At 36.9% G+C, this 27932-nt stretch overlaps 1 protein-coding gene across 9 annotated transcripts in view; it reads right to left on the minus strand.

The window, feature by feature from the left end:
• The window catches only part of LOC107670894 (E3 ubiquitin-protein ligase MYCBP2), a 71049-nt gene that overhangs the window by 21457 nt on the left and 21660 nt on the right, over positions 1–27932 (minus strand). For 5 of the 9 annotated variants that reach the window (XM_016463702.1, XM_016463696.1, XM_016463698.1 and 2 more), the window contains 22 exons: positions 27214–27351; positions 26952–27130; positions 26717–26859; positions 26222–26322; positions 25918–26136; positions 24262–24484; positions 20470–20588; positions 19990–20077; positions 17239–17288; positions 16981–17153; positions 16719–16863; positions 16438–16644; positions 15716–15771; positions 15504–15619; positions 15226–15323; positions 13556–13672; positions 11012–11152; positions 6216–6437; positions 4667–4799; positions 4017–4139; positions 1651–1815; positions 213–311 (listed from right to left, as the gene is read on the minus strand). In XM_016463702.1, coding sequence (XP_016319188.1) covers positions 213–311; positions 1651–1815; positions 4017–4139; positions 4667–4799; positions 6216–6437; positions 11012–11152; positions 13556–13672; positions 15226–15323; positions 15504–15619; positions 15716–15771; positions 16438–16644; positions 16719–16863; positions 16981–17153; positions 17239–17288; positions 19990–20077; positions 20470–20588; positions 24262–24484; positions 25918–26136; positions 26222–26322; positions 26717–26859; positions 26952–27130; positions 27214–27351 — 3055 coding nt within the window. The remainder of the gene's footprint in view (positions 1–212; positions 312–1650; positions 1816–4016; positions 4140–4666; positions 4800–6215; positions 6438–11011; positions 11153–13555; positions 13673–15225; positions 15324–15503; positions 15620–15715; positions 15772–16437; positions 16645–16718; positions 16864–16980; positions 17154–17238; positions 17289–19989; positions 20078–20469; positions 20589–24261; positions 24485–25917; positions 26137–26221; positions 26323–26716; positions 26860–26951; positions 27131–27213; positions 27352–27932) is intronic. The other 4 variants (XM_016463699.1, XM_016463703.1, XM_016463701.1 and 1 more) reach the window with 4 other exon arrangements.

Here is a 27932-nt window from a genome sequence, read left to right on the forward strand (position 1 = left end):
CATAAATATTGATGCGAATGGAAAGCACCCAGGTCATGTGAAATGTTTTGTCAAGCTTGTAAACCTGTCCCCATGTATATTCCAAAGCACTACATACTCTGTTGCCATGCCTAAGAGGGGAAATAAATGGACTGTGGAAGCGAGGATGACATGAAACCCCTCCCTGTAGTGAGTCTCCAGGGTGCTCCCAGGAGAAGACATGCATTACCCACCCTTTTGTCTGAGAACAAGAGATGAGAGAGCGGTGCCAGGGCCGGTCGCACTGCTTTTTTGCACACGCTCACGTGAAGCAAGGCTGCGTGATGAAGCATCTACAGCGGAAAACAGTGGCAAGGAAAGTAAACAACAAGGCTTGAACTAAGGAAAACCATCAGAGAATGAGAAAGAAAGTGAGAGCCAATGAACAATGGAGAGTGGAAAAAGGATTGTATGAGGGGAAAAAAGGACTCTTGCCCTGTTTACACTTGATATTAACAATCGTCTTGGGTGATCTAATCTCAAATGGACAACTGAGAAATTGCAGTTTACACCTGGTATTTACATGCGTTTCAAAGTGGTCTGTGACCACTTCGTTTTCAAGGGGAGAGTTAAAGATTTTGTGACTACATGTATAACTTAAGTATCAGTTGCTATGTTCAAAACAGATGTAATAGATGTGCTCCTGATTTAAAGGCTATTTTAGAAAGTATGCATCTTAATTATGCATCCTCCATAGACGCACTGTTCTAATTCTAAGGCAGCATCACAAATATATATATTCCAGATACACATTTAAAGTTTTAAGTTTAAGTGGAATGCTCAATATTTTAGTCAAGCTCCAAATTGGCTGACAAAAATATATGCAACCCCATTCAAGCCCTGTAATTGGTGGTTAGATCACCCACGATGGATGTTAACACTAAGTGTAAACAGGGCCAGATGAGCATCTAGGTACTCGGAAAGATATATGAATAGAGAAAAAGCAACAAGTAAACGGACAGACACTGTGAGAGAGACAGAGACTGGTAGAAGCAGGCACAAGACTAGAACAAGACTGGGCATCAACCAGTGCAAAGAGGGTGGCAGAAGAGTGAGAATAAAATGTGAAGAACTGTAATGAATCTGAAATGCAGATTCAGAGTATTCTGGCTGTGGAAAATATTGAGACACTTGCTCCTTAAATGTCCAAATAACCCAAATTCATTTTTGTTATGAAGACCTATGGATTGTGGATTACACTGGGGGATGCAATGGTAAAGCACTGCAAAGTTTTGATTGCGTGGACAGATTCCTGGACCTCTTGGTAACTGTTTAGCTAATGAATGATCAAATTAAGCACTGTACATGTAGCAAGCAAAAAAAATGCAATCAAGTTAACAGAAACATCTGACATGAAACACACACTGTTAGTAGCTACAACAGAAACGGCTACAATCCTACATGGAAGAGGAACTTGAATGTTATTCAGCCACTGAAGTTAAAATGAGATGAGAAAGAAAAGAATCACCAATTTAAACACAGCAAGCAAGCGGGTGGACAAAGCAGGGGAAATAAGCCTAAATGGATCTCAACACAACCTATGGGATACTAAACAAATAAGCGCTTAAGACAAGAACAAGCAGCACCTGTGCAAGCAAGCGCCGCCACTACCTTACAGACGGACAGACTTACTCGGAAGCTGTGGATGCGGTTGAGGCTGCTGGGAAAGGGATTGTCCAAACACAAATGGGCTGTGGACAAGGGAAGAGGGAGGTTTGGCAGCTTGCTCAAATATGGAAGGAGTTGGGAGGAAAGGCCCAGACTGAATGGAATTCAGTATGGCACTCAGCCGGTCACCTGCAATGCGGAAGACAATGGGAGTGCTGTAGCTTATATGATCCTTAAAAGGAGCCATACAAAACGCTAGTCAGTTTAACGCCCCACACAAACACGCTCACTGGAAATAATGGGGTGTGTGAGTGGGTCAGCTGAACCAACGTGAGGGGAATAAGGAATGGCCTGGGGAGCCATAGGTCAGGTTTTCATGTTTTCATGAAACCTCATATCTGGAACAACTACAAGGTCACATATAAAACATTGGCAGACAAAGCCAATGCTCTGCTTTCATCCCTTTTATAGTGCAAGTCATGGAAATTATGTGAGGGGGATTGTCAAATTGCATTAAACATTTTACATTTTAATACTAACCTAACAGGTATCATGACATTACTGAAAACGAATATTTTGGTTGAGTTGTTAAGTTGTCAAGTCAACATGAAAAGACTTCTATAATGCAATGTGTGTCTGACAAGTTATTAAGGGAAAAAGGTAGGGGAGGAACTGATTTTATCTCAGGAACTGTTTGGATCACAAAAAAGTAGGCATTTCATATGAGAATGGAACATGTATCAGAGTTTGCAGTGAATTCTGAGACTGTTTAAGGTCAGGTTCACCCTTGAGAACAGGTCAAGGTATCCCAATAGAAGTATTTATGATAATTCTTAACTTATTTGTTAACTGCTATCACTGCCATAATCTTTATTGTATTATACTAACATTACCAAATGACTGCATTTTAAATTATTACATTATTTGCAAATACTGGCAGGAATTTAGAAAGATAACCTGGACATCCTAAGTGACACTGGCCAAAAAGGAAAGTCTTTTTAGAGAAAGAGCAAGTTATTACATTTTTTTCCTTTGGAATATTGAGCAATTCTAAGGTTAATATTGACTTCATGTCGACTTTTAGTCAAGCAGCATTTAGTTAGGCACCATAGTTACGTCAAGGGTCTTTTTTTTTATTCAGATAGACTTATTATGTATAAGAGGTGATGAAGGACCCATCAGACAGCGGTCTATGGGTAACGCCACTAAGCAGCGGTGCATGAGAACAGTATGGTGAGAGCCAGTGGACAATAAATGGGTAAGACCCAGCTGCAGCACACAGAGTCTTGCCCATGCACACAATGATGCCTTCATACGCCACAGACGACAGCCAAGACACACAGATCACAGCATGCAGAACACAATTACTCTGATTACACAGAGCTGAATTAAGACAAATGATTGTGTTTGCTTATTAATCAGGGGTCATATACAGCACTTTAAATAAATAAAAGACACTGTTTTGATATCCACTATATCCAGGGCTCCATGAAGATTCCAAGACTTTTCCTGTTTTTTTGTAATTACTGGATAAGGAATTTAAAAGATCATTACATGTGCAGTATTCACTACCATTTGGGATCAGCAAGATTTTTATTTTTTGAAAGAAATGAATACTTTTATTCAGCAAGAATGCATTAAATTGATTTAAAGTGACAGCAAAGACACTTATAATACTACAAAATATTTCAAATAAATGCTGTTCTTTTCAACACTCAAAGAATCCTTAAAAAATGCATCACAGTTTCCACAAAAAAATTAAGCAGCACAACTGTTTTCAGCATTAATTAGAATGATGGCTGCTGAAAATTCAGCTTTGCCATCACGAGAATAAATTACATTTAAAATGTATTAAATAGCATTACATTTTAATTACTATTTAAAATAGCTTATTTTAAATTGTAATAATCATAAGTATTATTTTAAGTAATAATATTTCACAATACTCCTGTTTTACTGTATTTTTGAGCATAAGACACTTCTTTCAAAAACAAAAAATATTACCAACCCCAAACTTTAGAACGGTACTGTATGTTTGATAGAAAAAATAATAATTCTGGTCCACTTTTAATTTAATTTCCACTTTTAACCTAAAAGGTTTTAAGGAACATAAAGGAATCACACTTATTAAAATATGAATACGACAAAAAAATCCTGAACGACTGGCTATTCTACCTCTGTTGGATTGGCATCAATTTTGTGAAGTAACGTTTAACATCATGGAATAAACTACCAAGATATATCTGATTAAATATGACATATTTTGCAGGAGCATGGCATGAAAAAATGTTTAATTGGCAGATGAACTGTAATCATATAAACAAAGGTGTAACTGTCACTCAATAATAAATCACATTTTATTTCCATCTCTCCGGAATCTTTACTCTCACCTTTGTTGTTGATGCCATAGTCAAAGCCCTGAGCCCCGGAGCTTCCCGCGCCCCTGTTAAACGCCTGGACTGAGAATGGGCTGGGAGGAGGGGTCTGGGCTCCATGCTCCAAAATCACTTGCTCTGTTCCAGAGAGAAACAAAAAGCATTAATAAACATCAGTAACTAACAGCCAGCTGTATGTCAACTTATGGTTTATGAATGCTCTTTCACATTACTGGTTTCTTATTTAAAGGAACAGTCTCTTTAAGTACACTTAAGTGGCCTGTTATTTCATTAAAGGGGTCATATGATGCTATTTTAAAGATCACTATTTTGTGTATTTGGTGTAACAGAATATGTTGACATGCTTTAATGTTCAAAAAACGTGGTTGACTCTTAACTTTTATAAAGAATATCTCTTTGGATTTGAGACTTTAGTCTTTGCAACTTTACAGATCTTCTTTATGCAACAAGAGCTTGTAACACTCCAAAGAGAAAGGAAAAATTGAAATCGCATCATATCACCCCTTTAAAGTACAATTCAGTTTTTAAAAAAATATATATTATAGGTACATTAAAAGTGCACATTCAATACAATTAAGTGCACTTTTTTTCCACAAGGGATGCCACGACTAAGGCTGGAAGTGAGAGGAGTGTGTTTGCATTACCTTCCTCGTGACGCAGGTACTGGTTTCCCCCTCTGTCTCGGGCCAGAGACCAGGCCTCCCCATCATCACTCTCACAGAACTCCACCACACTGTTCTTATCAAGCTGAACCCAGGTGCCCTCCGGGTTAATCACCTGATACAGACACAGTTTTGTTTACCTCATCTCTCTCCCTCTCTCTCTCTCTCTCTCTCTTTCTCACACACACACACACACACACACACACACACAAAAACCTAAAACCACTTCAATCCAGAGGAGCACGACTGATTAGCAAACAAAACTCAGTGGAGGTGCTAAAATAACAGCGCATTTAGAAACGTGAAAACAAATATATGACATACCATTCAATTCTCAGGACTTATGAATTGAAACAAGTTTGAACAAAGACACTGGTTTAGATTTGACTTGATTTGTGAGAAGAATAGCAGTATTTGTGCAAGTTGGGAGGCTCAGAGACAGCAACTTTAGGAGAGCATTTGAGGACAGCATGACACACCACACCCTCTACTGAGAGAAGAAAGAGGCAAAGTCCAGCCCTTCCATAATCACACATGGAGACCATTCAAATGCCATAAAACTCAGGTGTTCACCAGAGTTGTGCACCATTCAGAATTTCCATTTAATTCCTGAATTTGAATTGAATCCTAAAACAGGATGCAGAATTGTAATTTGAATTTAAGAAAGTAGAATTATCATGAAATAAAATTCAAAGAAAATGCATATAAATTTAAGTAGTTTTAATAATTTGTCAGTATGAATTACATATAAATATCAAACACGTAACAGAATTAGTGCACAATATTAATAATGTTTGAAATGCTATAATAATATAATATAATATACCAGGGTATCTACAGAAATTAGAATATAATATAAAATAACAATGTAACGTATAATAACGATATATATAATAAATAGGCATAATTAATCAAAGAAATTATGTAATTATTTATGTTTTGTTTATGTTATGTTATGTTTCTGTTGTGTCACAGCTGAATTTCTCAGAACTGCAATTCCGCATATATATTTTCCTATCATACCGATTCAAATTCCAGTTCCACATCCTGTGGGACAGAACTAATTCAATTCAAATTCAGATACATGAATTGAAAATGAACTAATTCTTAATTTTGCTCAACCCTGGTGTTTGCAGAGTGGAAACTGATATGACTTCAGTTTTTTTTTGCAATTCAGAAGTTTCATCTGTCATCACTGTTAATAGGTAATTAGGAATATTTATTCATTGTCGCATCACACAGATTTTCCTACAGAGCATGCCAGATTATACCGCACTGTTACTGTGCAAAAGCTGAAGCCATGCTTGGTGGTTCTTGAGAGGGTCTTTAATATTGTGTACAGAACAATAACAACACAGCCACGCCAGAGCCATAGCACGTATGGCCTCTATCAAAAGACGTTACACAAACGGTTCTCTAAACGTCTAAAGAAAAATGAAGAATTTGTGTTACAGAAACTGCAGAATTAGCAAGAAATCTGGCTAATTAGTCATTTATTGGCAGCCACAGTAACACAGTTGGGAGTCCATACCTCGCCTACCGCCTTGACTTTGTTTCCCAGAACTAACATTCCAATGGGGATACCTCTAAGGTTTGGGCAGCTTCTGATGTTGTGACCCGAAGGTCCGGTCTTCACTACCTTATAAAGACCCGGTCCGCCACCCTGGCCTGCGCCCAGGTCACGAACATTGGCGTCATGGGAAGGGCGGCCACTGGTCTCCTTTCCATAATCATCCAAATTTGACCTGCCCTCCTGCAAAACCAAAGGAAACTGGTTAATTTAAGTTTGAAAGCAAGTGGTACATTATAAAATTATGCTCTTAAAATATTCAATCAAATTTTTTTGGATTAAAAGACAATAAAGGCCCGTTCACACCAAGGACGATAACTATAAAGATAACGATAAAGATCTAAAAATCATTCTCAGTATTAAAGAATCCACACCACAACTATAACGATAAAGACAAAGAGAAACGATATCATTGGAATCACTTCCAAAACTATTTTTTTCCAGCTGATGAACGATAAAAAATTGACAGCCAATCAGAATCCATCCAGCTGTAACGAGCACGAGAATTCAAAGCGGCAGACGAGCGTGCGCTTGGAATAAACAGGCGATATCGTTCGCTGGTGTGGACGCTAATATCGTTATCTTTATAGTTATCGTTCTTGGTGTGAATGAGGCTTAAGTCTTAATTTTAGGGTCAATGACAAATAAGGATGTCCGATATGACGAAAAAGAAAAATCGTTTTAAAATCTAGTTTAACAGTCCATAACAGTTAATACTCTTTTAATTTTTTTCCACCCTTTATATAACTCTTTTTAAGAGAATTTTCATAGAAACAGGATAATTATGTATTTTTGAATTTAACGTATTCAAAAATACATCCACAATTAAAGTCAGAGAACAGATCTGAAAAGTAAAACGAAAAATGTCATTGACCCTTTAACATCATTTGTTACCAGCACGAATTGCCCGCTTACATCAACAATACATAGACTTGTCAATTGTGCTTCTACATACAAACAAGACAATCTTTACAAATATCATCTTATCCTAATTGTAGGTTGTGGGATGAAGATTATTATAACACACATAGAAGTGTGCTCTGATGCAGAGTTCTACTGACTACTACTATACAGACATGCTGTTCATAAACTGACAAAACAATCATTTTGCCTTTGTGTGAGGGGGGAAAAAAACATGCATTTACATATTCTGATTTTTGTTAAAGGAATAGTTCACAAATATAAATATTCTGTCATTATTATTATTATTATGCATTGTATTGTTATTTTTACAATGGAACACAAAAAGGAGAATTTTGAAGAATCTTTTTCATATATGGTTGGACGTCATTAACATCATCAAACTTATTTGTATAAATTATTTTATGAGCTTAACAGATGTGGTCAATATTAAAAGTGTGTAAAAATACCTCAAATGAATTCACCTTTTGTGTTCCATGGAAGAAAACCACATACAAAAATTGGAATAATGACAAAACATTTATTTTGTGGGTAAACTATTCCTTTAAATCCTCATGCAACTGACTTTCGATTGTTTTAATTGTGAACTAAGACATGAAAACGCAAAAAGCTTTACCCAAGATTAACATAAATGTAATGTAACAATTATTAGGTTCTTATAACACATTCAAAACGTGTTACTGAAAACTTTGTGCATACAAGGAAAAGATGATGAAATATATTTTGATACACAATTAAACATGCAACTCTGATGATTCTCCAAAAATCACAATCGGAAACGGCTCAAAATAATGAGAAACACTGGTGAAAAGCAAAGCAGCAGCCAAGCTACACACACCTCATCTTCTGACAACTCACCTGGGGAAAACAAGATAAGGTCGTCCAAGACAAAAAGTCGATATCCCTGACTCCTTGGCTAGCGCTAAAGATATTCTAAGCAACAGATTACAAGCAAGTCAAAACACGTGGGGAATTACCTTCAGTTAGAAACGCAGATGGTATGGTTTGTCTTTTTTTGGAAGAGATGGATTTGTTATAGTGAGAGTTTCTTTATGTGTATATTATTTATTTCGAATTTTCTTCATGAGTCAGTCAGAGAAGAATTTGAAGGCTGAGAAAAAGGTCTAGCAAACAAAACAAGAGTTCTGCTGAAGATTGTGACCGCAAATGCTCCAATTGCAACACAATTTAAATCCCATCAAAATACGGCAAATGAAAAATAAATCACATAAGAAATATGAAGATGCATAATCTTCCAAAAAAGATTGGTGGTGTGTCATGCTGTTCATACTGGGAGCCTTGATGACATTTTCACATCCAGAAGTAATTATGCTCTCAGAATCATAGCCCACTTTCAGGCCTTGGGTTAGGACAAGGCTTGTTTCATGGCAGAACCTCATTAAAAGTTGCGGGACCCCGACAGCTAATTTAGGGTGAGAAATTGAAACAGATCAACCACTTTTAAACCAATTGTTGAAAAGGTTTAATTATGATAATTTTTAAGCAAATTAATCTTTGTCTGTTCAGGAATGTCTATCATTTCAGATCGGTTATGTGAAGAGATTAAAGTTTTCATTGGGCCGCACTGATGCAGCTCATCCGTCTATACTGTCATGACCAGGAAACAGCAAAGCATTGTACACTGATATTCATTATCACACAAGAACTATTTTTCACACCACATATGATGAGTAACAACACAGTAGGGCTGCACAATTAATCACACAGATTTAATCAACTAATCATGAAGCGTCGATTAAAGAATTTCCTTTAGGTGTCGCCTGAAGCGGTCACCTTGTTCGCACTTTGGAGAGTCTATAGGCCTGCTTTGTGTTTTATTTCTGTTACGAAAAAGAAATCTGAAGAAACATGACCTGACACTCAAAAAAAGCTGTAGAAGCAAATCGGAAATAATCATGGCATGTTGCAATGTAGATGGTGTAAAACCTAACAAACACGTCAAACCACGTCACTGGAATACACTTCACAACATTTGCACAGATTTTTGCCCTCGATTTACATTCTGGAAGACTTACTGCAAGTTAGAGAAAGTCAGAGTTGGTCAGCATATTTTGGGATGCTGTAATTGGCCGATTACACAGAAAAACTTGTAATGTATGATGGGCACAAACAGATTTTTCTAGCTTCAGACTCTGGTCCTGTTTACACATGGTGCTTTAATTTGTCCACTTTAGACCACTTTCCTGATTTCTTTAAAGGGAGGGTCAATGGTTGGGTGTATGAATGGACTTTTACTGATCTTTCGATCTACTGTTGTGAAATAAGCTTGCACAATTTACATATGAACGTGAAATGAAAAACAAAAGGGAGCGCAGCAGCCTTTGTTTCTGTGGGAACTCTGTGGGTTTGTGTTCGAATCAGGACTGGTAATAGAACATTGGTCTTTTTACATTTTTTCTCTTTAAAACCAAACGTACTATTTCAGTCAGCGAAGTTTAAACTCTGTCTGGCTAGCATCACGTAATGTTTAAGAATTAGGTCAAAAGGTAGAGAGGAGGCGGTCTTTTGTGACGAATGCATTCAACAACATGAGTAGCATTACAAGTAACACGTGTTATGTAATCAGATTACTTTTTTTAAGTAACTAGAAAAGTAACGCATTACTTTTGAATTTTCAAGAAAATATCTGAGTTTGTTTTTCAAATAAGTAACGCAAGTTACTTTATTTTCCCATTTATTCACTGACACCTCCCCTGTCCCCATGTTGAGAGAAATTGGAAGTGAGGTGCAGAGGCACTTCCTTCAGGCTGAGGTTTATCAATTTCACTTTTGGTGTGAAAGGGGTTTTACAGCTGTAACGCAAAAGTAACATAGTAACTCAAACACAAAAGCAACAATGCGTTACTTTCCATAAAAAGTAACTAAGTAACACAATTAGTTACTTTTTTAATGGAGTAACGCAACATTGCAATGCATTACTTTTAAAAGTAACTTTCCCCAACACTGCTCTTGTAGTGGTCAAAAGTGGACAACGTTTTAGACCCGGATTACACCTGTATTTAGCGTTGTCCACTTGTGATTGGATCGACAAAAACACATCTTAATACTAGGTGTAAACAGGGCCTCAGATTTCATCCAGTCGGAGGAGTTCAAACACGTTTGATATATTGAGTAGATTTTTGAACACATTCACTGTGTCCAAATATGACTATACAATGTAGTATGAGAAAAATTAAAAGGCGGAAAGTACCTGGATGACCTTCTACTTCTGCTGAGATTCTGAAGTGCGCATTTGATGAACACTTTACTATACCATGAAGCCATGGAGAGGATTTGTGAACTGACGCTGGTAGGTCACGTGACTGACAACATGGCGGATTATTTTCTTGACAAGGAACGTAATATTTTAATGTGAACACTATCCATCCATCGTAATAAATAAATGTGACTAAAATAAAATATAATCAGCAAAATATAAACTTTGTCATAATCGTGCAGCCCTACAAAACAGTGTGCATGAGTTAGTGTCTTTCAACCAGGAGTTAATAAGACAAGGGACTGGCAACATGCACCCACCCTTAACATTTTCCATCCTGGTCTTCGAGTGATCGTGCCCAAACTAAACTACACAGTAGCACTAACACATGCAAAGACACATGTTTTTGGTCTTTCTAAGTAACTGACAAAGCATGCTTGTAGACATTTGGGAGTGGGTCATTAGATGCCCATGATTCACTGTAAAAAGAGCCAAAACAAGTACATCGAATGATCACCCTAAACATGACTGAAGTTAAGCTGGCAGTTACAAATCCTGTTCCCAAATGAGGAGAGTAGGGGCTCCGGCTAATCTATGAAGGGGGAGGCCTTTTACTTACGTCGACAGGGACCAGGAGGCTTCTACCCAGATGCTGGTTAAAAGAGAGGCACCAGGCTTCAGTGTACCCATTCATGTTGGGAACATACTTCTTAACTGTCTCATCATTCAGTCTGAGCCAGACACCATCATCATTGTGGATCTATGGGAAACAAGCAACAGAGCGGAGCCATGCCCTCCTGTAACTGCTAACATGGCCTTCGCACGAGCCTCTGAGGCTGCAGAGCCAATCATGTTAATGCACAGCGCCAACCAATTGAATTTATAGTGGATGTCTGAAAATGAGATGAGTCATGTGCACAATATGTATATGTATGTAAATGCTATTGGCGGCTGTCAGCAGGGAACAACAGGCCCTTTCATGTGACTCATGTTGAGGCTTCAACATGCTCAGCACAAGCGTCATGCGCCTAGAGCTGGGCATCATTCAAAAATTTTCGATACTGATACCTTGACTTCGACACTGGTTCCTGAACTTCTTTCGATAGCTATTTTATGAAATCCATTCTAACAAGATTACATTACCTCAAAAAACTTGGTTTTAAAACACATAGCTTAGACGGAATCATCTATTCACTTTCCACTGATTTACGCGATCTGATGAGCATTAACGGCTTCCAGCGCTGTCTGTCTGTGTTTTCTCTTCCGCGATCGCTGTTCTGACTCAAAAGGAAGCTGCTCATTTGTCACTCATATTATGCGTTACCCTGTCTCTGATTATGAACGTGCGTTACACTTCCAGAAAAACATTTACAGGGATGAAACATGAAGCTAATAAACACGCAATTAAAGTGAGCTTTGAGTAAAAGCGGAGTATAAACTGTATCATGTAGCATGAAGCACGGTCACGTAACACGTTTTCCTGGATGCCTCACCAGAGCCACTCACTGATTTAGGTACATCACGCATGCTGCAGTCTTATTGGCTCACTGACTTTGATGAGATTAACCCCTTAGGTATCGAAATTTGGTACCGAACGACAAGACATTTTTCGAATTGTGATGGTATCAAGTCAATTCGGTCGGTGCCTAAAAAGTATAGAACTTGATACCCAGCCCTACATGTGCCACTCTGAGCATGTGAAAAACGCTGCAGTGTCATCAAAGTGTAACTTCTACAAGTTTGCCAGTTAACAAGACAGCAGGAAGTTTACACTACCACTCAAAAGTTTGGACATGAATAGAAAAATAAACTTTTATATTCACTTTTTATATTCACGTTTTCCTTACTATACGTTCCAAAAAAGTAGTTTTAGTGTTGCAAAGCAATTAATCTGCAAAACTAATTTTAAGCATTAAACACAGATCCAAAAACTGCTAAAATAATATATAAATAATTATTAGATATTACAATACCATTCAAAAGTCTGGAGTCAGTAAGATTTAATAATTAAGAAATTACAGTAAGATATTAATACTTTGATCAATTTTGATCAATTTAATACATTCTTGTTGAATAAAAGACATTTATGATGTTAAAGAAGATTTCTATTTCAAATAAATGCTGTTTAACTTTTCTATTCATCAAAGAATCCTGAAAAAAAAATGTATCAGTTTCCACAAAAAAAATATTAAGCAGCATTTGAACTGTTTTCAACATTGATAATAATAATAATATAATAATAAATGTTTCTTGAGTAGCAAATCAGCATATTAGAATGATTTCTGAAGGATCATGTGACACTGAAGACTGGAGTAATGATGCTGAAAAATCAGCTTTGATCACAGAAATAAATTACATTTGTAAAATATATTAAAACGTAGATTAAAACAGTTATTTTAAATTGTAAAAATATTTTACAATATTACTGTTTTTACTGTATTTTTAATCAAATGAATGCAGAACAAGAGAGTTCTATAAACCTAAAACTATCTTATTGACCAAACTTCTGAACAGTAGTGTGTATAAATATAAAAACAATAAGTAACAAATATTAATAGATAATACATAATGTAATTAATAAGATAAATATACAAAGTATTCTATAAAATGAAAAATAAATTCCATTAAGTGTGTCCAAAATTTTGACTGCTAGGTGTTTTTGTTATATATAGTTTGACCTGTCATGCAAACGTCATGCAGTTTGTCCAATTAGGTGTGCTTTGAAAGGTCAACGGCATACGGTTGAGCCGAGTTTCGTGGTAAGGCTCTAGCTGTCATGTGAAAGGGTCTTCAGAGCAACCGACAGCACTGCAGATGTGAGATTGGGTCTAATAGAAGCTATGAGTGTTTGGCATGCAGAAACGTGCTTTTTAGAAATTGGCTGGGAGAGATAGTATCTATTTGAGATTTAACTACAGCCTCAAAGTCTCCTGCATGTGAATGAAGCAAAGGATAGGCAAATAAATGCTTCTGACCAAATCAAAAGTCAATTTGAAAGCATAGAGAGATGCAGAAATCGTTTTAAAAGCCTTTTGTTTTAAAACAGAGCATTAATTAATCATGTTCACAGATTAAAGAAAGAGAAAACAAAAAATTAAAGAAAGAGAAAACAAAAAAATGACTTGAATTCAGAACAGTTTGGCCCTATTCTAGTGCGGTTTACCTCGTCAATGAATGTGATGGTGCCATTGACTTGGACTATGCCTATCTGTTCGCTCTGCAGAGAGGGGTGACTACGCACGCGCAGCCCTGCGCTGTCCTTGGCCACAAATTTGCGCACCTGAGAGAAGCAGAGACAGAGAGACAGATGAGAAGATGGCAGGAAGCTGCAGTCAGAGAGCGAGGACTCACAGCACAGAGAGAACAGAACCCGCACTTCCTGTCAGACGATGGAAACGTCAGTCCATCTGAGAGACATTCAGCAGTAAAGAGCAGGAAAGACATCTGATTTTGTGCAGTTGTGTTGCTTGTTTCCCAGTTCAATACACAGTAAAGAAATAAAAAGTAACACTATTTGCACTGGTAAGTATAAATAGCACTGGCACCACACAGCTATCTGAACACCAATAGTTCACCAATAAACAGAAACAAACGTACCAAAAAAATTATATACATAAATTTCATGTAGTCCCTCAAGTAAACCTAGGTGCTAGGTGTAAGCTCAGCGTAAAATAATGACAACACATTTATAATAATTAAGTAATAAATAATTACTAAAATCCTGTTTAAAAAAAAAAAAGTTTCAGATGGATGTTAGCATGTCAAGCCACAGGATGTCAATTTCCAGAAAGTATTCATCATCATAAAATACATCAAATAAATGCTGTAATCATATACCATCTTCTTTAACGGAAAACATTTTTGATCATCATTTCCAGAGAATAACAGTCCAGTTGCGAACATTTACACTACATTTGAAAAGTTTGGGGTCAGGATGATTTTTTTTTAATGAAATTAATACTTTATACAGCAAAGACGCATTGAAAAATATTATAATGTAAATATAAGATTTCTATTTCAAATAAATGCTGTTCTTTTAAACTTCCTATTCATTAAAAAAATCCTGAAAAAAAGTGTCATGGTTTTCATAAAAATATTAAGCAGCACAAATGTTTTCAACATTAATAAGAAGAAATGTTTTTGGAGCAGCAAATCAGCATAACAGAATGATTTCTGAAGGATCATGTGACACTGAAGCCTGGAGTAAGGAAAATTCAGCTTTGCAATTCGCCAATGCGGGAAAGGTGGGTCTGACTCCGGGCTACCTTTACACTGTTGCCACGGGTTATAATGCTAGTTAGCGGTTCTAAATTCACATTAAACCACGGCTTAATTGGTTTTTTGCTCTAATTTATTTTTGGTTTTGTGCTGGTATTGGTATATTTTGCATGCTAGTGATAGGAATCGATCCCTTGACGTGATTGGTTATTGGATTGTGACGTAGCAAACCGAGGGCTGTTTCAAACCGCATTTCTGGGACTGCCATTGGGAGAAAATACTCAGCAATGGTGTTGATTAATAGATTGGCACATGGTTTGTCTAAAAGCATATTAAAAACACCACATAGACAAATAAACAACATCAAAAACTTGATTTTCACTACAGGGGGACTTTAAGATAGAAAACATTTATTTTAAATTGTAATCATATTTTTAAATATTACTGTTTAACTGTATTTTTCATCAAATAAATGCAGCCTTGGTGAGCAGAAGAGACTTATTTCAAAAAGTCTTAGTGACCCCAAACTTTTGAAAGGTCGTGTAAAACGAATGGCTGAAGTGGTCAGACCCCATATATCAGACTGAGCAGCCGCTTAGGAATTTGGGAGCTCACCTTGCTAGGTTGAGGTTCAGCTTTAGGTTTGACCATCTGTGTGCCTGGAGGGATCATTCCTTTGGGAGGGTCTTTGACCTCGACCTCCAGACCAGCATCTGAACATACATTATTCTCATCAGCAAACCCAAACCCAATATCAAGAGTTACTATCAAGACTTTATACACAACGGCTATAAATCATTTTATCATGTAAACACAATGTTTTACATTTTCTAAAAAAAAAAAAAATTGCTAATTTCGATTAAGAAGATTAATAAATAGTGAAAAGCAGTTACCAATCTCAATGCCATCGATGGTCACATGAATGGTGTAAAGCCCAACAGCACCAGGGGTCCAGTTAGCGCTGTAGGTACCGTCTGTGTTTGCCCGGATAAGCATGTTCTCACTGGGTCTGAGTAAAAAGCAAACAAACTGAACATGAAGCCTGTTCTTATATTTGAATTTGTTTGTAATTTATATGTGACAGGTAGAACAGTAATCTTTGAACCTCTTTGGTGTCGGTGAGGCGAAGCGAAGCTCTTCAAAGGAGTAATTTTCATATGCCTGGATAAATAAAAAAGCAAGTGATTTATCTAATGCATTGACATGCATGCATTTTTAAAGTCAACATGCAATAATGCGAGAATTCCCCCTATATATTTTATAAATGCATGCTATTGATCTTATAGTTAATGATTCATCCATGCATTTTTCACTTGGTTGTACCATCATGATACAGAAGAAAAGATCTGTTGCTAATTTTAATTTATAAACAACTTTAAGTGTGACTTAAGTGTTCAAATAAATATATTATTGTAATATCTCACTGGAAAATAAAAAATATCTATATTTTAACGGAGAAAAATAGATGTTTAAAAAAAAAACAATAATAATTATTTTATTTTATTTTACATCCTAACTGTAAAATTACAATACCAATATTTATGGCTGGCTTAGTTTCTTTGTCAAACGTTAAATTATTGAACTTTTTTTGGACATAAAACTGCAGAGAGCCATTAAAACTTCTCTTTTGTTTTTGCTTCTCATTACAAGTTTGGGAAGATGGTTAAAAATGAGAGGAATTATAGTAAAATTAAACTGCAGCCTTTGCAATTTGATAATTGCACTAAGCCATATCACGTTTCCAGCTTTATATTAATCAATTGGGCAGCCCCAGTCCAACTCATTTTTGTAGCTACCGTAATTATCAAGTCAAGAGATGAGAGGAACCTTCATCATGGTGATGGCGATATAACGGGCCTCTTTGATGATCATGGGCTCATATGTCGCCTCCAGTTTGGGCGGTGGGTGGCCACCATAGGTGAGATCAGTGCCTGATGTGGAATTAGAGGAGCTGCCTGGCAAACGCTGTAGCTTCTTCATGTTCTCCTGCTGGATGGACTTCTTCTGAGAGACAGGAACAGCCTTGACTTCAACCTACAAACACAGAGCAGAGACGCTTAGATGTGCTGGTTTCATAACACACCGTTTGATTCAAGAAAGATGCTAACCTTCATGTTTGGCACATGCACAACATCTCCATATTGGTCTTTGGTCTGCACCACAACAGTAGTGGGCCAGCCACAGCGGATGTCATCTTTGTTCAGGATGAGCGAGGTCTTCTGAGGGTCTGCGTAGGAGTCTGGCTGAAGCCACCTGGGATGGCAGAATGGTAAAAGATGCTAGAATGAGGGCCAGGTATTAAAGGATGTATAGACGGTACATATTAGATTCTTTATGAATAAAGGCAGCTGAAAAATGTTCGAGGCAGACCTGGCGAGCCGCCCGCCGCTGGAGTTCTGCACACAGGTGATGAAGTCCTCTAGGAAGGAGTGTTCGTTAGTCTGCAGGTGCAGTGGCAGGTTCCCCTCCAGTGCCTCTAGGATCGAGGGAGCGTGAGAGAGGGCCAGTCCCTTCCCCAGGAGCCCTGAGTGGGCTTTACACACCTGCTCGACACAAACACACCATTAGAGCTTCACTATGATGATGATACTGCACTCACAAACACCAAAACCATTTCTAATTCAGTACCTGGAGTGAGGCCTCCTCTAAAATCTCCAAATCCTCCTCCAGTTCATTTCCTGTAAGATGGTACATAATTCATATAATCAGATAAAGAAGACAAAGTTCGTGCTTATCTTTTTATCAGTGCCACCAGTGAAGGAAATAATAAATTAACTTCCTTTGTCAATAGCGTGACAGTAGCTCAGTTGTTTCAAACAATGTAGCTTTTCCAGTAACAAGCTACTTTTTAAGACCTAAGAAGTTGCAGTGTACCGTGACAAAACACAAAACTGTTGTTTAAATGTCAAATTGTGTTATGCTTTACAGTAAGCTGTGGAAATATTCAAACCCACTCTCTTTTAAAAACTTAGTTTCATTTGAGTTTGTTTCGATCAGTTTGTTTGGAAGGTTCACATATATGAATTGATTAATTTGAAAATTCTTTAAGGGAAATATTTAGCTCAATTAAAATTTGGAATAGAAAACAGAATTTAGTAAATAGAAGAATATAAATTAGGGTCAGTTATAAATAGAGATGCACCGATTGCAATTTTCTTGGCCGATTCCGATTTTCTTTCTAAGAACTATAATTGACAGCATATACAAACAAAAATCTACTTTTTTTTCAATGCAAAAAACAATTACATAACAATTCCCTTAATCTGGACTAAGTTACAGATGTTCTCTCACTTAAACAACTCTCAAAACAAAGTGCTCTGTGACTGGAAAGAGGTAGAAATGAGTTGCTGCATAACAAAACAGATGTAATTTCCCACTATGTTTATAATTTTTCTTTCCTAAGCTTATGAAATGTGTCATCTTTCACATCAACATTGTTTCAATTAATTCAGAATAATAAGAAACTGTAGAGTTGTCAATGAATCAACAATTATTTTTATACATTTAATAAATTTGGTAACACTTTACAATAAGGTTCCATTACTTAATGTTAGTTAATGTATCAACTAAAATGAACAAACAATGAGCAATACATTTATTATGGCATTTATTAATCTTTGTTAAAGAGCAGGTCATATGGTATTTTAAAGTGTCCTAATATTGTGTTGGAGTCCCCTACAATGGGTTTAAATGCATCTAAGGTGAGAAAACATTGTAATTTTCTCAGAATATACATTTAATATTAGAATTATTTTTCAATGATTTTCGAAACGATTCGTTCGAAGCAGTTCTGAGCTTAAGAACTGTAAACCCCTCCCTTCCATAAGCCAACTCTGCTCTGATTGGTCAGCTGGCCGAGTCTGTTGTGATTGGTCTTTCCATATACAATGAGTGTCGGAAACGAAACGCCCATTACCATAATTGATTTTTTTGCTCCAGAGGGTTACTTGTAAACAAAGATGCTATAAGGTTACAAAAATGGCATCAATATTACTTTATCAATTCGAGCACGAGTCCGAGGATGATACCGATGCAGTCGCTCAACCAGAAACTCCATTGCAAGCGCGACTTGATCAGGACGTTTCTCAGTGGTAAGTTTAAACTTTGCATGTGGTACTTTACGTGATATGACCGCAGCTTTATTGCATTCATTATTATTATTTACTTGAGGTGCACGTGGGAACGGTGTTAGTATGCCCAGTGAGGCTGAAAACACAGCTTCTTCTCGACATGACGTAAATACTAACTAGCAGAAGTGTTTGTGGGCAGGTCAGTGTGTTCGTATTTCTTCTTCTTCTTCTTCTTCTTCTTCTTCTTTGTGTGTTTACTGGCAGATAGCAATCTTAAAAAGAGCATTACCGCCATCGACTAATGGAGGTTATGGATCAGAGACTTATATGTGTATTTCGCGGGCAGGCAGAGATTTTGTAAATGTGTTACCTTGTGACGTATATAGGTAACAGGCAGAAGATTCGAAAATATGACGACTCGTTAAGGCGGTTCAGTCCACTCTTTCTTTTGAAAGACAATATCTTTATTTATCATGCACTTTTTTGATTAACAACGTTGCAGACTGTTTACATTGAAGGATAGCTACGTTACAAACTACAAAAAATACATTTTTCGAAAAGCCATATGACCTGCTCTTTAATGTTATTTAATGAAAATACAGTTATTCATTGTTAGTTCATGTTAATTCACAGCACATTAACTAATGTTAACAAGCACAACTTTTGATTTTAAGAATGCATTAGTAAATGTTGAAATTAACTTAAAATGTTTGAAATTAATTAACATTAACTAAGATTAATAAATGCTGTAGAAGTATTGTTCATTTTTAGTTCATGTTAGCTGAAGTAGTTAACTAATGTTAACTAATGAACCTTATTGTAAAGCGTTACCATAAATTTGATTAATTTAATAAACAGTAACATTGAGAAATATTACTACAATTTAAAATAACTTATTTCTGTTTGAATATTTTAAAATGTAATTTATTCCTGTGATCAAAGCTGAATTTTCAGCATCAATACTCCAGTCTTCAGTGTCACATGATCCTTCAGAATCCTTCATTCTGATATGCTGATTTGCTGCTCAAGAAACATTTCTGATTATTATCAATGTTGAAAACAGTTGTGCTGCTTCATAGTTTTGTGGGAACTGAGATACATTTTTTTTTTCAAACAGAAATCTTTTGTAACAAATGTCTTTACCGTCACTTTTTATAAATGTAGTGTGTCTTTGCTGTGAATGGTATTGTATGTTTTAAAAGGTATTTAAAAAATAAAAATAATTATGAGCAGTTTGAGCTTTAAATTATGAGCAGTTTGTATAATTACGGTTTCTTCTCCAGCATTGGAAAGCAGCAGTCATTCTTACCTATGGGTAGGGCAAGATCCTTTTTCATGAGTGCATCTGCACACACGCTTCCCAAATAGGCCAATTCCTTCTCCAGCTGAATAATTCCCTGAAACCATAGCCACATTTATATTACATTTAGATTTATAGCCACATGACACATGCCTCAAATACATATGCAGTATGGATCACTAATCCTTTCTCTGGTCCAAAGCAATCCATAATTGAGATGCTGGTAGTGGTAAATATAAAATAACTTCATTTAGGATGTCCAAGCTGAAACTGTTTCCAGCCACAGTTCAATACACATGCTTTTATGAACAACAGCAGCGCTAATGTTTCTTTTCGATATATTTCTATAAATGTTGACCTGCAAATTGTCATTTAACAGTGCGGGGCCACATAGGGTAAAAAGTAGGTAAAAATAGGCTCCTCAAACATTGATACTTCATTTCATGCATTGGGCTCAGGTTTAAGACACATCCATATTGAATTTCATACCTCATCAAGACCAGGGTTAAACTCATAACCGACAGCTACACATTTGAATCCATAGAAACAGGCTTTCTCGTCTTTCACATAATCCGATGCCGTTTCCAAGGAGAAGTGGGCTTCGTTACCTTACATTAGAGAAAGTAAATCAATTAATGAGTGAGTCAGTGTAGCAGAACTCATTTTGAATAATAATAAGGTGCAGGGTTATTACAGTTAATAAAAGTAAAACTACAACCATAAACATTGCCTTTACTTAAAATAAAAATAAACGTTAACTGAAATAAAATAAAATAAAAACCTTCAGGTACTAAAATAACAAACTAAAAGAAAAATTAATAAAAACCATATAAACTAGGGCTGTCACGATTCCTCGATTCAATTCGGGTACTCGATTTAAAAAAAAAAAAATCCTCGACTGCAATATGTCCGTGTAGAGTAACTGGCAAAATACTGGAAGTGGCGCATTCCACGGACGAGAATCCATGAAACGCATTATTTCCATTTTCCAAGGCTGCATGATATATTAAACCCATTTTAAAATCATAATAAAGCACAATGCTACTGTGAATTCATAAACGCTACAATTCAATTAAATAAACATATGCGATGCAGGTTTAATATGTGTGCTTTAATCATTTACATGCGTGTAGGTTACGTACGTGCGTGTTAGAGTGGCTCCGTTCACAGTAAATGCTGCTCCACACGTACGGTTATCATTTACATGTGTGAAGCGTCTCTTTGCAAATTGCTGTGAGTTTGGCTTTATTACAACGTTCATCTGGGAACGCAACGTGCGCCATTTCATCAGATTTGTAAGGTAAATAATTTATAAACCTACGCAAACACAGGCGAACACATCATCATCTTTCTCAATATGCTAACTGTTCATCGCAATTTCAAAAAAGTTTAAACCGTCGCTCTGAGTTACACGTTTTGATGTCCACATATTCAAGAAATTACAGTGGCTGTAGCATTTCTGTCGTAAAGAAATGGCCAAATATTAAAGATTAAGTGGACATTTGGATAACACTTTCTATGAAGCCTGTATATATAACACATTATAAGGGTATTCTTAAAGGCATTATAATGAATGCATAATGCATTATAAAAAACCTTATAATATGTTGTATCGTCTGATAAATAATCATAACAACAATTATAATACATTGTAATACTTACGCATTTGTGGTTATAACGTTTAAGAGTATGATTATTTATAACACACAATTAATACCATATTAAATCCACTTCATTTATAATGGATTATCTCATATCGTGACATTGTTTATTTAAGATCTGCACAGTATCTTACTCTATCTTGTGAGAGGTTAGGAGTGGTTGAGTGTTTCCTGTGAGGTTAATGTTAGCTTTGCTGTGAGCTAGTTTAAAATCAGTTGAAATACTTTCAAATTATTGTATTATTATTATTTTTTTTTTATATTACATTACATTTTATTTTGATGGTCCCCTTAGTCTATAGGCAACTTTGCAACTACATGCCAACTAACTCTCATTAGAGTATTAGTAGACTTTGGTTAAGTTTGGGGTTGGTAGAATAAGTTGACGTACTTGCATAGTTGCTTATAGTCAGTTGAATATCTGTTGGGGAATCATCAAAATAAAGTGTTAGCAGATATTTAGCAGACATACTACTAATACTCCAATGACTGCTAGTTGACATGTAGTTGCAAAGTTACTTATCAACAGTTGTCTTAAAGGGTACCCTCAAAATAACCATACTGATATTACAATAAAAATAGTTCAAAGCAAATGTGTACACATTCATCTGATCTGATATCTGATCTTATGGCTGTAAAAAAAATATTATTATTGTTATTAGTAGTATTAGTATTATTTATAAGTGGTCTTTATCTGCTTTAATAAAGTGAAGTTACTTTACTTAAAGGCACAATATGTAATTTTTCGCCGCTAGAGGGCACGTATTCAAAATAAACAAAGAGACAAAGGCGTAGTTTGATGACGCAGTGACTGAGTGTGGAATCATGGGATTTGTGGTCTTCATCCCCACAGCTGATGCAATCCGACGGGACTTGGGCAGAAATCATGTTCATGGATGAGCTAATGATTTATTAACGTAGTAGAATGAAGCAGGGTGAGGCTGAAAGCCGTCGAAGTGAAACGAGGGCGCTGAACGAGCGTGACACACGGCTCGAAAGCAGCGGAGCTTTTATTATGCCACAGTCGACCGCTTCCGCTCCTTCCGGTCGTGCGTATGTGGGAGAAAAAAAGCAGCGCTGTTTTATCATACTAGATACGTTTGAAAGTTCTGTTATAATGCTACTCTGTGCGGTCGTCACCGGTCTATTAAAACGCACAACATATTAAAGCGTCTTTGGTGTTTCCATATTTTCTACAAAACAAAACCGGAAATCGAGGGGTTATGACGTCATTGGCAGGCGACACAATGACACTATGGACACGGTCCGTGTCACTAGATAAAATTGCTTATTTCTCTGGATTTAAACATTCTTCGAAACATTTGGGATAATGTAAGTACACAAGTCAGCATAATATATAACACTGTTCTAGTGGTTTTTGGATATTTTAATAAAAAAATCTTACATATTGTGCCTTTAAAGCAGACAAAGACCACTTATAAATAATAAGATCACATTATAAAGCCTTTTGGATGTTTTCATGAAGACTTTGTATTTGTCATTTTACAGTAAAAACCACTAATAAGATGTACTAAGTTATTGTGAAGACCTTAAACAATGGCAAGACATGAGACGACTTATACATTATAACTATGGGAAATATAATTCATTGTAACTTAAGTGGATGCAACATGTTCATTGTGTTATAAATCATATAACCACAAATAAGTAAGTATTATAATACATTTAAACTGTTCTTATGATTATTTATGAGACGATACAACATATTATAAGGTTTTTTATAATGGATTATTCATTCATTATAATGCCTTAAGAATACCCTTATAATGTATTATAAACACAGGCTTCATAGAAAGTGTTACCGACATTTGAATTAAATGTTTAGTCAATATTAAACATTAGATCGCGCAGTGAAGTGTATAAACAATCGTCAGGCCATTGGCGCCCTCTGCAGTAATTTGTTATAATGCATAATTATAATGTGTAATGTTCTATTGTTTATAATACATTATGTATTTTAACAGTCTTGTTCAATAAAACCATAAGATTACTTGCTTTTGATACTTTATTTAAACTAATTATTATTGCCTCATTGCTATTATCTCTTTGTACTTTAAGTCATTTTAAAGGCTATTGCTCACTTAGGTCTATTTTTATTATCACAAAAAAATGTATTATCCGATTACTCGATTAATCGTCCGAATAATTGACCGATTAATAGTTAGTGACAGCTGTAATATAAACAAAACAAAACTACAAAAGAGAAAAAAATACAAAGATAAAACCGGATTCAAAATATTCATAAAAACTATAATAGTATCTCAATGATACTAAAATATCACTGATAAGGTGGCATATGCGCATATAATCACAGTCCTCATAGAGATAACATTCTGTAAACAATCCCACAATCTTCCTGACGGGGATCTGGTGTTTATCAACCCTCTGTGGGACAAAATAAACAAGATTTATCTGCTGACAGTGTAAAGACTCCCGCTCAAGGGCCTGGAAGTGATGTTAAGTAAACATCTCTATAAATGTCTTTTTAATTACGGAACATTAACAAATACTGACGTGTCAACAGCATGTTAATCAGAATGAATGCCCAAGTAAACATTTATAAAGCTCTGAATTTGGCTGTCTGGGAGATCGCGGTTACCTGGCAGCACCAAGACAGCGGTGGGCCAGCCACTGGAGCCAGAGAACTTCTTGAGTTCAGTCCAGCTGTTGATGGTCTCGTGAACCAGAGCTTTGGAGCCAAGTCCAGAGAAGTGCATCGAACGGCTGGGGATCAGCAGACGGAGGACATCTTCTGGCTGTGCTGTGCCACACTGAGGATCAAACTCAACGGTCATCCAGCGAACGCAGTCTGGAAAGGAAACCTGGAAACCAGAAAAGGGGAATGTGATTAAACCACTCTCATGAAGGTAGACTGGTAGTACAGCATCTCAATTTATAACAAGCTGACTGCATGTTCTGGGTGGTTGATTAGGGTGTTGCTGGGGATTTTATTGGGTCTTCTGGGTGGTAGATTAGGGTGTTGCTGGGTGGTTGTTTAGGGTGTTGCTGAGGAGTTGGTTGGGTGTTCTGGGTGGTTGATTAGGGTGTTGCTGGGGATTTTATTGGGTGTTCTGGGTAATTGATTGGGTGTTCCTGAGGAGTTGATTGGGTGTTCTGGGCGGTTAATTAGGGTGTTGCTGGTGATTTTATTGGGTGTTGCTGAGGAGTTGATTAGTTGTTGCTGGGTTGCTGTTCAGGGTGTAGCGAATCAACTCATGGGGAAATATGAATAATTAATCATAACTAGTTATAATTAATTATAGATATTTAGATCCGCTGTAGATATTTACTTGACCTCTCAGGGTCAACTGTGTCAATTCTAAGAACGTTAATTTCCTGGTTAAGGGAAATAACTTTCCTACTGTACAATTCTACACCGAGCTTGTAGCATAAATCTGCATGATTAAGTGACTCCAGTTATGAGCAAACAATGAACAACGTCAAGTGTTTGGGTGTTCTGGGTGGTTGATTAAGGTGTTGCTGAGGATTTGATTGGGTGTTCTGGGTGGTTGATTAGGGTGTTGCTGAGGATTTGATTGGGTGTTCTGGGTGGTTGTTTAGGGTGTTGCTAAGGAGTTTATTGGGTGTTCTGGGTGGTTGATTAGGGTGTTGCTGAGGAGTTGATTGGGTGTTGCTGGGTGGTTGTTTAAGGTGTTGCTAAGGAGTTGATTGGGTGTTCTGGGTGGTTGATTAGGGTGTTGCTGAGGAGTTGATTGGGTGTTCTGGACGGTTGATTAGGGTGTTGCTGGGGATTTTTTTGGGTGTTGCTGAGGAGTTGATTGGTTATTCTGGGTGGTGGATTAAGGTGATTTTGATTTCTTTTTTTAAAATCAAAACAGTGGTAAAAAACACAATTTCAAAATTCACTGCAATTAAAATAATTAGCTAAATGTGCACACAAACCATCAATCAGTATTTGAAAGGTTCCCTACTATTTAAATTGCAGTTTACGCCACCTTTGTGTCTAATGTAAAAGGTATTTTCTGTTGCTGCATTAACATGTAATGACTGATTGGTTAGCGTATGTGGTTTTAAATGTCTAACTACTTTTTTCTGGTTGTCAAAAACAATCGGACAATGTTAATATCGAGTCCTGTAATCAGTTTCTAAAGTGTTATGGGTGGTTGCTAGAGCATTGCCAAGTTATTCTTGTTAGTTGGCAGGGTGATGTAAACAGGATGCTAGATAATAAATAGCTAGATTTGCTAGATTTGACCTTATTCTGTTGAATATTAGGAAATGAGAACTAATGTACCTTGTACTGGGTGACTGCAGCCTGCTTGTAAGGGTGATCACTCTCTATGACAGCATAATGATTAGAGGTGGTGCAAGCTGACAGGCCCTGCTCTGGCTGGTTCCCAGTGGTGCTGTCTGTGGACTGGTTAGGATTGAAAGCAGGAGGGGCATATTTCTGGTTCAGGACAGAAACAGCTGGAAGAAGTTCCTGCACCAAACCAAACACCTCCACCGCAGCCTAATAGAAGACAACAATTAGAAATTTAAAACAGTTAGACATCAAGAGCCAAGGTTGCCAATTACACAAAGAAAAACTCACTTACCTTAGGGACAGAGGCAGCCACAGGACCAATGTATGCCAAAATAAGTGGAAGCAGCATTGAGAAGAGACTGGAGGAACTCAGGAGTTCTGGAATGTCTTCAACTGTGGAGATATCAGTAACGTCAATCAATCTATATCCAACAGAGTAAATCTCAAAAGTTAGCAGACTATATATATTTATAAAAAAATTATAATTATAAAAAAATAAATCTATTATTCTTGTCATGATAACTCATCAGAATCTCATTCTGTAGTGAACATTATATTTTATTTACATTCTGGTAATAAGAATGAGATAATTTACATTAGTTTAATTTAATGATTCATTATCACAAAATAATGTTACAATGTTCATGTTTTAAGCAAAATATAATTTCTTATTTCTATCATATTAACATTAGCTCAACAAATGGTGTGATTGTGGTGTAGGACTATGCTTTTTTCAACCAATAGCAGATGGGTATGTTTTTTGGAAGCCTAAAGAAGTGATCCTCACCATCCACAGCAAAGGCCCTGTGGAGGAGGTCTTTGGCCGCCCGTACCACCACACTGACTACAGAAAGAGCACGACTGCAGTTCTTGTCCTCTTCATTGGCTTTGCTTAACAGCTGTGACTGCAGGTCGCCATCATATTCACTCCTGTAGCAAACAATTGGAGTCAATAAGATGTACATCCTTCATAAATAAGAAGATTTATTTTTTTAAGGCAGAGGAAGGAATACGGTACAGACCTGTAATAGAGAACCTGAGGAATCTGGCCTCTGGTCTGGTTGGTGCCATTGCTGCTCAGGCTGCAGGTGCTGAAGGTGAAGGCAACTCCATCAGAGCACTGCACGGTGGTCATGCCTCCATCCCCATTGGCTGTGCGGCTGCCATAGTTCCGCAGGCGGACAGCATATTTCACATTCTCCTGCAACATCAACAGGGTGAAAGTGAGTTTGCGCTGAAGTGAAGTTTATGCTTCGCGTGATTCATGTGTAAAATTCGCAGCACCTTCAGAGGAACAGCTTTGTCCAGACGGATCTCAGCGATGTCACTTGGGGAGTCGTCAGTGCTGTAAGTCCCTTTGACCAGTTCTAGAGACGTCCATCTGTGGGAGTGGGTGGAATCTCCAGGGTGCTCCGTCTGAGCCTGATAAAATGGGACAGATGGACAGAACAGGAACACAGAGAAAAACAACAGGGTAAGACATCAGGACAACTCATTCACACGCTCAAACTTGAAGGAACGGTTCACCCAAAAATGAGTTTGTCTCAAACTGACTTGGCACCAAGTACCATATTTTTCAGAATATAAATCACTTTTTTTTATTGTTTGGAACAAATATGCACAAAGACATCATATCAGTTCTAGCACTGCTAACTTGACATCGCAGCCTATTCATCAACAAACAAAAATGCAGTCAACCAAACAAAGTTAGACAACTCAATTTAAATTATTTGTTGTACAGTAGGGCTGTGCTGGACATTGTGACAGTGCCCCATCGTGGTGGTACACCAAACACATTTTTGCCCATGTGAAGGTTGCTGTTTTTTGGGACAGAAGTGAAGAACAAAGTCATGTTTACAATAGTTTAGCAACCAAACAGTCCTCAATATGGAAACAGTTGGATATGTGCCAAACTGAGAGGTACGTGGGCCCACAAATCTGGATTAAGTTCAGTTTTGTATTCTGTTTGGCGAGCCACACACCTTTTTCCCACGATTTTAACA

Source organism: Sinocyclocheilus anshuiensis, unplaced genomic scaffold (assembly GCF_001515605.1).
Source record: "Sinocyclocheilus anshuiensis isolate Anshui unplaced genomic scaffold, SAMN03320099.WGS_v1.1 scaffold1366, whole genome shotgun sequence".
In the NCBI taxonomy this organism is placed as follows: domain Eukaryota; kingdom Metazoa; phylum Chordata; class Actinopteri; order Cypriniformes; family Cyprinidae; genus Sinocyclocheilus; species Sinocyclocheilus anshuiensis.